Source organism: Leptonychotes weddellii, chromosome 9, assembly GCF_054177405.1.
Source record: "Leptonychotes weddellii isolate Sample4059 chromosome 9, ASM5417740v2, whole genome shotgun sequence".
Taxonomy (NCBI): Eukaryota; Metazoa; Chordata; class Mammalia; order Carnivora; family Phocidae; genus Leptonychotes; species Leptonychotes weddellii.
In genome coordinates, this window is record NC_138377.1 from 3,741,650 (window position 1) to 3,756,698 (window position 15,049).

The following is a 15,049-nucleotide window of genomic DNA, read 5'->3' on the forward strand; positions in this document are numbered from 1 at the left end:
TCAACTGAGAGGTAATTTGCTGAGGTTGGGGTTCCATAATTTAATCTTACAAAAAGGGTGATTCACTAATTGTGCATTATGATTTGATTCATGATACAAGGGTGAATTTAAAACCTATGTTAACTTGGCTCAAACTACATAGTCATCTTAAAGTGAACTTTAAAGTAACTGCAAAGTAACTACCCTGAGCACTCCCCACAGTGCTGGCAGGCCCTGGAGAGCTGGGATCCTCTTATATCTCTGTGGCTCTACAACCCCCAGTCCCTGCTGCGCTCAGAGCCAGGGACATATGAGGCTGGAGATAAGTGAGGCCAGTTACTGTCATTTACCAAACACCAGGGAGCGTGAGAACTCAGAGCTGGCCAACCACCACACTGTCAGGACCGTAACAACACACCTCATCTGATGCAGGATCACCCAAGTCCTCTGCCTCTGTCCTCACTTCCCGAGTGACCAGTTGCAGCTGAACTGCAGCTAGCCTTTATATCCCACTTGTTGGAGGGCCATTCCGTCTGTACAGATCCCAGGGTAGCCGCTGCCCCCAAACTGGGGGGGTGGGGGGGATGGGTGCTGCTTCAGGGCTCCATCATGATCAGGGGGATAGCAGACCCAGGTTACTCCATGAGCACCTGTCTGGTCCAGGCCCTGTGAGAGATGCTGGGGCACAGGCATGACTCAACTCAGCCCCCCACGGGCAGCCATAAATACCTGTCAGCTGAAGGAACTCACAGTCAAGTAAGAAGGCAAGGAGCTATCACTGAAATAGGTCACAGACAGTGCAGACCAATCAAGGATGAAAGCCAAGGGAGCTCACATGACAGAAGCAAGTAACCTCTATGTTCAGAGGCCCTCTGGGCCCCAGCTTCTCAAAGTGTGGTCCATGGACCATTTGCCTCTGCATCTCCTGGGAGCTTGTTAAAAATGCAAGACCTCATCTGCAATGGACTGGATGTGTCCCTCCAAATCTATATGTTGAAGCCCTAATTCTCAATGTGATGGTATCTGGAGGAGAGGCCTTTGGAAGATGATAAGGTTTAGATGAGGTCATGAGGGTGTGGCCCCCATGATGGGACTGGTGTCCTTCTAAGGGAATGAAAAGATTGGAGCTCTCTCCCTCCATTATGTGAGGACACAGCAAGAAAGGAGCCCTCTGCAAGCCAGGAGGAGAGTCCTCACCAGAACCCAACCAGGCTGGCACCCTGATCTCGGGCTCCCAGCCTCCGGAACTTTGCAAAATAAATGTCTGCTGTTTAAGCCCCTATGGTACTTTGTTCTAGCAGCCCCAACAGACTAAGACGTCATCCTCACCGCAGACGGCTGACACAGAATCTGCATCCTAACAAGAGCCCCAGGCGCTCGCCAGCACACGAGTAATGTGCAAAGCCATGCTTTATGGATGGCCTTCTCCTGCCCCCTGGCCATACCCACGGAGAAACCACGGCTGAGAGAGACTGCAGTCTGAGGGGTTTACCTACAATCACCCAGCTGCATGCGTGCTACGAGGAGGCTGTGAGCCCAGGTCTCCTGTAGCTCAGGCCAGCAGCACTGGAAGCTGGGAGGGGCTTCTGGAGAGAGGGACCCCACAGTGACATGAAGAGCAGCCCACAGGTCCCCTGGACTCCAGGCCACACCCATGTTCAAGCACACTGCTGGGAGGAAGAAGTCAGAGATCCCACTGGTGTTACACCAGCTCGAGCCTGCATGCTCAGCCGACTCACACAGAACACACACTGCTGACCTGCTGGGAAGGAAATCAAGGCACTTTGTAGTGATGAGAGATGTGCTTCAATATTCAAACCTGAGGCAGAGAGAGATCGGCCAAGAAAAGAAGAGAGGGAAGCCAAACAGCCCATTTGCTCTAATGAATTGGGCTGGCCTCGAAAAGTCCAGAATCCCAACATTCATCATTTGGCTCAGCTTAAGGGTCATAAAATCATATGACTGGAAAGTAGCTTAAAAGTTATCTGTTCCAACTACTCTTCAGACTCCATTCTCTCAGAAGGCAGTGAGAGGTTGTCTGGCCCTGCAGTTGAGCTCCGGTGATGGGTTCTATCCCAGAACAGCATGCCTCAGCTCTGTCCCTGGAAACCTACCCCTTGCCTTCAAAATGCTGATTCACAGTGACCCAGTGATTTGAGTTCTGGGACCCAAGCTTAAGGAAGTAAACATCAAATATGGAGAGCACTAGATGCACAGATGGGTGTCTTACAGAACTGGGTAGTCTGTTTGGAGATTATAACGACAGAGAGAAACTTGACTGAAGAACACAGTTCTCTGGAAAAGACATTCTCTGAGCACAAGTTCTCTGTAAGGAGGCCTCTAATACAGTGAGCACAAGGGCACCCACCTTGTCAGCCAGAATGGAAGGGTGAGTCTCCATAATCAATAGAATGACAGATGTCACAGCCAGACCTGGCCACAGCAGGGCCCAGCCAGGTTCGGCAGCCCATGTGGTCTCTGTCATAACTACTCAGCTCTGCCACTGTAGTGTGAAAGCAGCTCCAGATGATACACGAATGAGTGCATGTGGCTGTCTTCCAATAAAACTTTACAAAAGCAAACAGAAGCCAGATTTAGCCCTGGGCTATAGTTTGCTGACCCTGATCTCTACCTTCACATCTATTTAAGTGGCAAAAAGAAAAAAAAAATAAAGAAAAAAGGAACTACCCTCAATGTCCAACCTAGGGAAATGGTTTAATAAGTTAAACTGTTGGAAAATGACTCATTCGATCCATATTTATCAAGTGCTGGTTTATGTCAGATTCTGCTCTGAGCACCAGGGATAAGGCAAGAAGCAAGTCAGCTAAGCACTCTGCATCAAAGGGATGGATTGAAAATTCTTCAAGAGTTTGTGATAACAAGGAAAACCCTTACATTACAGTGCTATGTGAAAAGCAAAATATAAAATTATGTATAAAAATAAGACCAGGGCGCCTGGGTGGCTCAGATGGTTAAGTGTCTGCCTTCGGCTCAGGTCATGATCCCAGAGTCCTGGGATCAAGTCCCACATCGGGTTCCCTGCTCCTTGGGAGCCTGCTTCTCCCTCTGCCTCTCTCTCTGTGTCTCTCATGAATAAATAAATAAAATCTTAAAAAATAAAAATAAAAATAAAAATAAGACCAAACAATGTTTTTAAAAAGACACACACACACACACAGGGGAAAAGAACAAAGAAAGAAAAATACTACAATGTTACGAATGTCTACCTTTGGCTGGCTCCACTACCCCTTCTCTTTACTTCCCCTCTATCTTTCAATTTTTCATGTGATCACATACTACTTTTACAATAAAACAGTCCCTCCTGTCGTATTTAAAAGGGGAAGCTGGTTTTGATTTTAATCTAAAGTCTGTGTCCCTCCTGCCTCCACCTGCAGTTTTCACCACTGTCTCTGAGGGCAGTCCAAAAAAGCCAAGCTGCTCGGCCCCAGATGTTCAACCACAGACGAGAGAGCGGGAGAGTTCAGCACCTGGGACAGCGCCATGCACCCTGGCAGCCCACCAGGCTCAAAAGTGAGCCACCCCAGGTGGGAGCCAGAAGATCAGGGAGCCTGTGCCTTTCCTCTCTGGTCCTCTGGCTGAGCCCACTTGAGACACTCAGGCAACACCTGTCAGAGGAAACATAACTGAAGCAGGAGACAGAGGCTGTCTCTGAGCCTGCTGATACAAAATGGACCTAGCCCTGTGACCCAGACGGGGAGGAGAGGCAGTTGGATTGCTGGTAAAAAGGAAGTAAAAACAAACATTGCACAGATCCCTTTACCCACATTATTAGCTTGGGAGAGACTCGCAAACATGCCAATACCAGTCACAGCAACATCTGCTTCTAATTGCTTCTCCCCCAGCATTTTCAGAGCTTGTCAGATGGTGTCAGCCCTAGGAGAAAATCCAATATTTTTAACAAACTCTTAAATCAGATGGCGTCCTTGGTGAGTAATCTCTTACGTGTTTGGTCTTTGAGGCTAAAAACAGTAAGCACACCTTTAAGGGACATGGCCGTCAGCAGGGGCTGGGTAATCGAAGGTCCCTCTTCAAACAGCATGACTAAGAGTTTCCAACACACGCAGCCCAAATATAAGTGTTCCAGTGTTGTTGTTGTTGTTGTTTTAATTCCACTGTGTCCACTTCTTTACGGGTAACTTTTCTCTCTTTTCCAAATATTTTTGTAAAAAGAAGTTTATGAAAGAAAAATATGAGATTTTTTAAAGAGTACATCTCTCTGTGCTTTAATTTTCCCACAAGATACCTACAGACAAAACTTTACATTCTCTTTTAAAGACACTGTTTCTGTTCTTAGGTTCTCAAAACACCAGCAGCCCCTTCCAACAGCCTGTTGGGAAAGCGCCTTCCTGCAGTGGCTAACTGAACCTTCAAATCTGGGAAGTCCAAGGTGGGGCAGGAGGCAGCCCTGGAGAGGAAGCCTTCAAGGAAGAACCTTTTGGTCCTGCAGCAGGCTGGAGTCCTTCAGGGTGGGACCTCAGAACATCCTGAATCCCAAATGCAGGAGGATACTCTGACAGTCTGTACCTTCTTCTTTCAAAGTTAAGCTTAACATGGGCTTTATTATAAACTACCCTGGCTGGGTGCCTCCTTTAGATCAGGGCAGTGCTTCTCAGATCTTGAAAATTAAGTCATCCTAAAGTCATGGAGCACCCCTAGAGGCAGCCTGGCCTTGGCTCTTCCTCATTAATTACTCCTCCATGAACCCATCGTCCTCAAGCCCTGGCTTCTCACTGCTCACCCAAACCAAGACTCACATGACTGAGCGCCTCTCTGTCCAGGGCCAGTCTCCTTGCCTGGAGCCCACGCCCTGCCAGGTCAAGTCGGTCACTGGTCCCCATACACATTTCATACTCCTACCTTCTGTACATACACATTCTGCATGGCTGCCTTCCTCCTTTATTCCCTCACTCAGTCAACCAAGGCTTGCCGAGTACCTACTCTTTTCCAGGCATGATTCTAGGAGCTAGAAGTCAACAGCGAACAAAACAGACAAAAATCCCTCCTCTGGCAGAGCTTATGTTCAAGTGAAGGCAGACAGACAAATAAATAAACATAAAATCCACATACGCCAGGTGATGATAAATGATAGGGAGAACAGTGAGGTAGCAAAGGGGACTAATGAATGCCAGGGGGTGAGCATCAAGGTGGTCAGAGAAGTCAGAGAATGCCTTATTGGAGAGGTGGCATTTGAACAGAACCCTGTAGGAGAGAGGGAGGGAGCCTCTACAGAGAAAATGGGAAAAGAGCATTCCAGGTGGTAGGTGCAGCAGGTGCAAAGGCCCTGAGGCAGGAATGTGCTGATGTGTTTTAGGAAAGGCAAGGATGCTGGCGGTGAGAAGGCAATGAGGGAAGATCATGTAGGCCTTGTAGGCCACTGTGGGGACACTGGCCTTTACTGGGAGCGAAATCAGAGCCTGGAGGTTCTGACCAGGGGAGAGGTACATCTGACTTGCGCTGTGACAGATCACTCTGGCTGCTATGTTGAGAACAAACTGTAAGGAGCGGGGAAAGCGAGATACCACACTGGAAACTACTGCAATTATTCCAGCGAGAGTCAATGGCAGCTTCAATCAGAGTTACCACAGGATTTGCTCATGGTCTGGATGTGGGGGTGAGAGGAAGAGCAGAGACAGGGATGATTCTGATGGTTCTGGCCTGAACACCCAGACGGGTGGAGCTGCCATTTATTACATGGGTGAAGGTAACAAGAGCAGCGCCTTGGCGAAGGGGGACGGGGCGTTGGCTGGGGTGGAAACCACTTCTCTGTGGGACTGATCACGACCAGCCTCTTAGCTCCAGAAGGAACGTGGTCTCTAAGAAGCCTTCCTCACATCAAGCTGAAAGTGCTCACCCCCTGAATGCTGGTCGCCTTTCCCTCACTCCCCCGCAAATCTCTCTTTCTCCCTCACACACATGCACGCATACACACGTGCGTGCACGTGAACGCACACACATGAATGCATGCATGCACACATACAGGAACGCACACATGTGAATGCACACACACGTACACGCACGCACACACACATACACATACAGTGCCTCTCCACACCAGTTATCTGCATCCACACATTATTCCCTTGAGTAACCCAAAAGCCAATTCATTCTATACCATCTGGAAACATTTGCATACAGTAGATGCTCAGTAAATGCGTTCAGTAACAGGCTACATAGAATCACACCTCTGATGTTTCAATATTCTAACAACTCAAGAATGTTCTTTAAAAACAACTGCACATTACGCTGACCACGGATGAAACATGAATGGTAATTACCCCATCTCCAGGGTCCTGCACCTAGATGCTGGCCCATCCCCAAGCATTCACACCGCCGCGGCAAGCTCCCCTGTGGAGAGGCCGCAGGAGGAAGATGGGCATCACCTTGCCGGTCCTTATATCCCAAGCTTTGACTTCAGGGTGGAAGCCTCCACACACAAAAAGGCTGTGGTCTTTCGGATGAAATTTCAAGGTGGTGATCCTGAAGTCACTCTGACCACTGAAGAGCTGGGTTCCTGCAACACCAAACAGAGAAGAATGAGTTAAAAATACTCAGATCACAAAATATATACCTTAAAACTCAGATGCCATCTAGTGCAGAGCTATAGGCAGACGCAGCCCATCTGGGCCCGAGGAGGCCACGAGACTTCCTGGAAGCACAACAGGGGCAGCAGCACCTTCTGCCTCACGAGCTAGCCAGCCCCCCCCCACCCTTGATTAGCTGAACTCCCCTAGAGCTAAGCTAATGGCCGGACCCATGAACGCCGCCACCTTTCTTGTGTTCTATAAATACTGCGATTCAACTCATCTGAACCACAAATGCCCTACACCTGCTCCACAACTGGAAAAAGCCAAGGCTTGGGAAGATTAAGTAACATTACCAAAGCTGCACGATTAGTACGGAGATTATTTACCTAGGAGTCTAAAAACAAAAACGCAGGATGCTCCGAACTGGTCTTTTTAGGATCAGCCATCTTACAATCATGACCGTACAACAACCCATGAATGGCTTGCTACAGGGTATGGCAGGTAGGGGTGACATGATACTCTGGGCAACAAATGAGAACATGACACCACGGGGGCCTGAGTGCCAGCATAGACAGATGGTGTGGCCAACTGGGGGTCTCAGGATTCAAGACAGTCCTTGTCCTTTACCTGTCATGAAACTGCGGTCAGGCGCTCGTGCACCTGCAAATATGTGTGTACATGTACACATACAGTGTGGAAAATGTCTGTTTTGTCATTGGGATCTTTTAGAGGTAAGCTACATAAATAGGTTGAATTCAGGGAATGTGGGGAACAGATCTCTGACCCTGAGCTCAGGTCTGTGGGGTTACAAAGCCAGTTCTCCCTTCCTGTATGTGGTGCCACCTTATATCCCAGAGCACTGGCTATAGTTCTCATGTGTTCAATTCAACACCACTGAAAATGCATCCAAAAACCAGACTGGCCTTGGAAGCCATTCTCACCACCAGCAGTCTCAGTGCTGCCTCTGAACATACCCCCAGGGGCCAGGCCATTCCACACATCCCAGGCATGGTACCTGCTTTGCACCACACCCACCAGGAACTTGAAGGTGGCATCCCTCAGAGATGTCAGCAAGGGCTCCCCCAGCCCAAGAGGGACCACCCTGACTGCGCTTGGCTCACAGAAACTCCGCTGGAGAGGCAGTGGGCAGTTAGGGACACAAGAAGCCGGTGCCCAAGAAGGAGACCAATGTGACACCAAGATCTCAAGCACCGCTTCCTCTTCTAGGAACCCAGAAACCGTGTTTGCTCATTCATTTCAGAAAGCACTCCCAGCTGCCCTGCTTTGTGTTCAGGACCCCCACACAGTGCTCTACCAGCTCACCAGGTAAGGAAATGAAAGTCATCGACTAGTACTCTCAAGTTACAGCAGGAGCCTTTATAAATCCAATTTGCCTAGATCCGTGGTCTCTGCACTCTTCTGACAGCATGCCCCATCAAGGAAAAGCCCTTAAGCACGTATCTCCAAGATGTGTGTTTGTTTGTAAGTACACAGTGTGCCACCATGCCAATAAATTATGAGCATTAAAACACCAAAAATAAACCATTCTAAAGGATGAGACAAGGACAAAATAACCAGTATTTTCAAGTATATTTTAACATGCCATTTACTAAATGCATCAACAAAGCCCTTTGAAATCATTAAACCAAATGAGTTAACAACATTTTTAGTGAGAGCTACCGAACTGGCTCCACTTCCGCTTTTTTTTCAAATGTAGGGAACTTTCTGTGACTCAGTGATTTGAAAGTAGCCCAGTTACGGCTTCAGTTTACCCATCGAAGCCTGTCAGAGCTAGCAAAGACTTCTCCCAGAGATGCACAGACCTGGACAGAAGACATTCACCGCCGGCATCAAGGGAGATGTTGTCTACTCCCATCTGCCACTGATCCAAAGGAGTGTGTGAACATCTTACTAGGAAAGCTCTGTTTCCCCTCAGGTCAAAGAATGGTTCCTGCGACTAATCAGAGGGTATTACTGCATTCTCACATTTTTAACAACCAAATTCAAAATCCACCAAAATTTTCATTTAAAGGATTTTAAAGCAGACGAGAAAAACTGCTCCCAAGTTAAGAGTGCAGATATTAGCGTTTTTAATAGGTGACACATTCACGTACTTTTTGGCAACAAAACCTACAGAATGATGGAAACAAAAACATCTGTTTTCAAAACGTTCTTCCCATAGTACAAACTTCTTGGAAAGCAGTTACTCTCTTGTCTTTATTAAAGTGTCACCTTTCCCATGATGGATGATTGTGATTTTTTTTCTAACATCTTCCAAGGTCCCACAGTTTGCAGTTACTTATCATCAGAGAAAATTTGGGGAACACTTGAGGTTTTGTAAATGAAGATTCTACACTTCTTTAAGCTCAACAAGCCCCTGTTGTTGAAACACGCAGTGCACAAAGATTTTCATGGTCATCCTATGTCACTGCAATGGTGTCAAGAGCTGGCCACCTCAGGTCCTATCATCCGTAATGGTGAAGGGACTATAAACAACACTGTCCAACCCAAGGAGAGCAGTTAAGGCAAATATGGGTGTCTGCCTGGTGGACTGTTGAAAAGCTGTTTAAAACTGGAATCACAGACAGTGCTCTTTGGCAAGACGGACAGTACCTGATGCCTATTCTTGAATTATAGAAGAATTAAGTAGGGATTGGTATGGATAGAGACTGGGAAAAAATTCACCAACTTGAAGTGAATTGTTCTACGGGTAGTGAGATAACTTCTTAAATTATACTAATATTGTTGTCATAGTGCTTTTTTTTAATAAATAAAGAATTCTTCCGAAAAGGCATCAGAAAAATGAACAGACTTAGTCTGGGGCCTATGTGTCTCTCTCATTAGGTCAATAGACAAGCAACTCTCTAACAAACAAAAACTCCCCTCCTCAGGAATTAACTTAACTGGAAACCTGGTATTCCTTGAGCTTCCTCTTCTATCCTGAAACTCGTTCAGGCTACAGTTGGTGGTCAGAAACCACCCATGATGTGCCCAGTTAACAGATGCCCCCTCCTAGGGAGGATGGGGCAGAGGGATGCCCACCGCGGTCTCCATACATCCGGGCCAGGACACGGAGCAGCACTTGTGGGGACCTCAGGATGGGCATCAGACTCCAGCTCAGGCCCAGGACGCTTGCTCCAGCCAAGCAGCTAGGGGATCCATCCACGGGATGAGGGAAGGCACGACCATTATGTCCCCCAGATGGAAAAGGGGCACATAGATGCCACTGTGGCCCCCACACCACCGAGAAGGCCCCAGCAGGCCCGAAATCTGTCCTCCTGACAGAGGCAACTGTGCCCACTGCTGACCTCTTGCTCATTCAGATTCACTGCCAGTCCTTAAGCCCAAAAGGAAGAACAAATGATCTGCCTAGAGAAAAATGTTCCTTGTTTCTTGGACCATGGCATATAACCATATGCTTATTTCAGAAATGGCAATGAATTAGCCATATTTTTTCAAAAAGTGCAGTGATACAGTCTTGCCAACAATGGGGAAAAGATGGAAGGAAAGCGAAAGCTGAGTTGCTAAAAGATGAGGACTGAGCTTTTTCTGCTAAAAAAACCCCATGTATTTCTGCGTGTTATTCTTCAACCTCCTAAAGAGATTGAGAAGAGAATCTATGTCTCTTAAGTACTAAAACGTTCTTCTTAGAAGACAAGCTTTATGTCTTTCCTCCTAGTTTTGTTTATAAGAACTAGGTCTTTGCTGTATTTGTTTGTTAAAAGGGTCCGAAACTAAAAGATTTTAAAATTTCTAATAAGCTTCCAGATACATAATGGGAAACACGAAGGGAAGGAGGTCGAGCACAATACTGTGGCTCAGAAATCAGGACCCCAGCCACCATTGTCCAGCACTGTGCTCGGAACAGGAGGTGGCGCAGTCTCAGAGGGGCTGAAAGCCACACAGACCCAGGTGCCATCCCAGCCCCGTCACTTCCAGAGGAGGGACCTTGGAAAGGTCCCTCACTGTGGTGTGTCCAGGGCCACACAAGGCTGTCCGGAGGGCGACACACAACATACATACTACATATAACATAAAGTGTTCTGGAGGACATGGCAAAAAGCAAACAACAAAAGGGAACCTTTGACTATTTGAAAAAAATTAAACCCCAAATTACTGAATTCATCCTTGCTTAAATTAAAAGCTAAAACCAGGGGGCTCCTGGGTGGCTCAGATGGTTAAGCATCTGCCTTTGGCTCAGGTCATGATCTCAAGTCCTGGGATCGAGCCCCACATCCGGCTCCCAGCTCAGCGGGGAGCCTGCTTCTCCCTCTCCCTCTGCCTCTCCCTCTGTTTGTGCTCTCTCTCTCTCTCTCAAATGAATAAATAAAATTAAAAAAAAAAAAAAAGAAAGAAAAGAAAAAAGCTAAAACCAAAGGCTGTAAGTCTTTAACAGCAGGAACCTTGAGAGAGGAATGATCTGGAGTTTCTATCTTGAGGCTATGAGAACACGATGCCCTGGGCTAGCCTTTACATTTTGTTGAAGAGACATGGACAAAGGCTGGAAATATTTATCGGAGACTATCTCCAACGTGAACACTAGCCACGCTGAAGGTGAAGGTCCTTTCTCGTCAGATTTGTTCCCACTCTACCTTCTCATACATCAAGTACCTTGTTTATCACGTCCTCTGGCGATGCTACTTTAAGCACAATGGTTAGTTGCTACGTAACCTTTAACCCTGAGACTATCTTTGCTTGTTTACAGGTTTGTTATAGAAAGTTCTATTTATTCACTGTATGCTGCTTATAGGAAATTGAGTTTTTAAATATTTAATCCACTAACACTGGCTTTATTGATCTGGTTATAATGAACTCAACCAGTACAAGAACTGTTCAGGGGCGCCTGGGTGGCTCAGTTGGTTAAGCGACTGCCTTCGGCTCAGGTCATGATCCTGGAGTCCCGGGATCGAGTCCCGCATCGGGCTCCCTGCTCGGCGGGGAGTCTGCTTCTCCCTCTGACCCTCTTCCCTCTTGTGCTGTCTCTCATTCTCTCTCTCAAATAAATAAAATCTTTAAAAAAAAAAAAAGAACTGTTCAGATCCTCTTGGAGTTAGGAAAAATCACTTCTTTTCCTCCTTGAATCAATAATGATACAAATAAACTATAAATCGTCATTAGAGCAAAAATATGTTTAAAACAGATTGCAGAAACTTAATTTGTTCTCTTGACACTATTATAACTACCCATGCTTCCATCACCAATGATGCTAAGATAAGGCAGCTGGTAACACTAGCCAGGAAATTCCTCAGAGTTGCCCCCTTCATTTCTCAGCTGGAGACCCAGGTGACCACCCACGTGGCTGGGGCAACACTGCCTGTCCACCCTAATGCCTACCTTGGGGAACTCTATCGTATGCAAGGCTCTGGGTCCCCAAAGGGTCCTCCTCTTCCACTCAGCATGTCTGGCCCCCAGCCTAGTTCCTTGCACACAACAGACATTTGATCCAGGTCAGATGAAAGCCAAGTATGGGTCCCCAAGAAAGAGAGGGGAAGTTCATGCCCTCCTCTGCAGGGAGATGGCACCTGTTACCTCCAGGCTTGCGTGCGGCTTGCACGTGTCATGCCACAACCCTCTGTGGTAGGTGTAATTAGCCCATTTCACAGCAGGAGAAATGAAAGCTCAGGGAGAAAAAAAAAAAAAGAAAGCAAGCAAGCAAGCTCAGGGAGGTGAGGCCTCGTCCAGGGCCACACAAGTCAGCCATGCTGGGAGAGAGGCAAGACCTGTCTAACCCCAGAGTCCTGCTCTCTGCACCCTTCCTCGCCTGCCTGCAAGCTATCCGTGACCTTTCCTTCTCCTTAGCTCTTTGTTCACATCCATGGACGAACATGTAGGGGAGACGTTGACAAGGGAAAGCTGATGCTGTCGGCTCGTGGTGATTGAGCTTGTGTTCCCAGGCAGGTGACATATGACTCATTTCGCTAAAATCAATATCGTTACACTCATCCTCTGGGAAGTACTTGGCCAGCTGTAAATCTAACCATCCTGACTCAAAGTTAACAAGAAAAGGAGCTTACTAACTTTCAAATCAAACTCTATGAATCAGAAACAGGGGCCGTCTCGGCATGCCTGGCGGAGTCCTGGGAAGGGTCCGGGTGAGAGGCAGACGGGCCTGTGTCTGCAGGTCCCCCGTGGACGAGTGGGGGTCTCCGGGTCAGCCCAGCGGGCCTCTCCAATCCGCAAACCAGCAGAATGAAGTGTAGCTGAAGAAGCTGTCCTGAATCAGAAAGAGGCCCGGCAGCCGCAGGCCCCAGACCGATGACAGGCCCGCAGACGGCGGCTGCCCGGCGGCAGCAGCAAAGAAACAGCAGCCGTGGCAGTGAGCTCTCTTTTACGTCAAGTCCGCCCACTGCTCTCAATTATCTGGACAAGACTGAATTTTCTAAAAATTAAAAAAAAAAAAAAGAGTTCTCAACTTGCAAACAAGGTGTGTCCAAAAGTTTTGCCTCAAGTTGGCTTTCTGGGGCCCCGCAGGCTCCTGTGTTCAGGCTCCGGTTGGGCTCCGGTCAGTCCCCAGGGGCTGCCTGACCCGCAGGGACAGCCACACGGCCGCACAGCTGCCACTGAGCATGCGCAGAGCCGACACGCTGCCCGGGCCGTGATGGTAGCCAGTGAACTAGCACCGTCGAGGAAAACCCGCCTTTTATCCACCCAGAGGGTGACGGCCCAGGTGTGTACGGACACGCGGCAGGACCTGCAGGCACCTCCCAAAGTGTGAGACACGGGCTGGCGGGGTGTTTCACTGACGTTGAATAACAGGGGATTTAATATCCGTAACTAGGGCCGGCTTCTCACCCCAAAGCTATGGAAAGAGGGGAGGAAACAAGGCTGAGACTGGAGAGAAAAACTCTTCAGAGTGAAAGGAAAGGGTGTGCATGGGAATGGGGCGGAGTGCCCAGGGCCGAAGAGGGCACAGCCCTGAGAACAAGCTCATTTAAAAGTGGGCCAGGAATGGGGCATCAGTGAAGGAATGAGCTTAGAAGAAAGAGGGGTGGTTGAGGACAAGGGAAAAGCAGAGGAGTCAGCGGGGGTTGGGGGGGCGCCTGCATCAGCGGGAGGGAGTGTGGGCAGCTGCTCTGGACAAGAAGGCACTGGAAGGGCAGCACCAGGACCAATGTCAGCTCAGACCTCACTGGGCTCCAGAGCCCCTCAGAGACTCCATATCTAGATCCAGTGGCAAAACCCCTGAGCCCAAAGGACTGACAACACAAAACGTGCCAGTACCACCAGGAGCTGCACATGTGCCCGCTGGCTGGGGGCTCATGATGTAGCTGGGTGTCTGCCCTCCTGCCTCCACAGGCACCTGAAGGATGCCTAACTGAGTCCCCCTGAGCTGTACTGGGGGGACACTCAGTCATGGTGCTCAAAAGCCGAAGAATGGAGACGCCCAGGCCTCTCTGCAGGCACCTCCTCCAAGACCTGGTGGGTGGCACCACTTAGCCCAAAAGGAGCCCCATCTGCAGCCTCTTCTCTAAAGCCATGAGCTCCTGGTCCTCTTCAGCAGAGTTTGAATTTGGATGCTTCTCACCCTTCCTATGCCAAGGGTACTCAAATTGTCAGGGCTAACATTTCTCCCACTGCAGCGGTGGCTGTCAACAGCCAGAGAAGCCTCCTTCAGAAGGCCCAGTCAAGATCCATCTCAGTCGCCTTCCTCCTGGAGACCCTAAGTTATCCTCCATAGGTGGCGAGCCAGCTACCCAGGGGAGAGCCAAGCAGGCTCCCTTAAGCAAACAGTTCGTCCATGGCAGGGAAACAGACGTGGCAGCCTCTGCCAGTCACACAGGCCAGAGGTGGATCCCAGCTCTGTTACTGCTGGCTGTGAGGCCTCGAGCAAGTCCCTGAATGTTCCCGGCCTCAGTGTCTAGGTCAATGAAATGGGGATAAAAACACTGTCTTCACAGGTTAGAGTAAGGACTAAATACATAATAAGCAAGGGGACTAACATCTCTTTATTCATCTCAGCTTGATACAGGCCAAGCAGAGTGCTAGGAACCGGGGCTACATCACCCAGGGCCTGGCCCACGGTGCACACTCAGCCAATGGGATATTCCCCTTTCCTAGAGTGCTTCTGTGATGGGGGACCCAATCACGATGACCAGAACACACTTCTTGGAAAACAAGAGAAAGGGTCATGTATGGGTCCAGTCCCAGCTGGCTGCTCATTTTCATGCCCCATAACCCACCCCTGAAAGACACAGGGACCCCCAGAGCAGGAGGAGATAACCAGGGGCTGGGGATGGCAAGGCTGCGGGCAGGTATCTGAGTAAAGAAGGCCATGGACCTTCTCCAGCACTGGGTGCCTGGAGCTCTGGAGAGAGGGTCAGGCTGGGCTGTGGGAGGTCTGCATGCCCACCCAAAATAAAGGGCAGCTGCCATCCCATCGCCAGGAGGAAGCGGCTAGCCTACCACCAGTAGGAGAAGCAAAACATGGAGGAGAAGCTGGGAGAACCCAGGAAGGCCTGTTTTCTTCCCAGCCTGCCCCCCAGACCAACACAGTGGACCAAGGGCCACACTAGTAAGCCGGCTGG

At 48.9% G+C, this 15,049-nt stretch overlaps 1 protein-coding gene across 12 annotated transcripts in view; it reads right to left on the minus strand.

Moving 5' to 3' along the window:
- Positions 1 to 15,049, minus strand: part of WDR25 (WD repeat domain 25) — a 140,864-nt gene that overhangs the window by 34,979 nt on the left and 90,836 nt on the right. For all 12 annotated transcript variants that reach the window (XM_081829929.1, XM_081829937.1, XM_081829936.1 and 9 more), the window contains one exon: positions 6,381 to 6,511. In XM_081829929.1, coding sequence (XP_081686055.1) covers positions 6,381 to 6,511 — 131 coding nt within the window. The remainder of the gene's footprint in view (positions 1 to 6,380; positions 6,512 to 15,049) is intronic.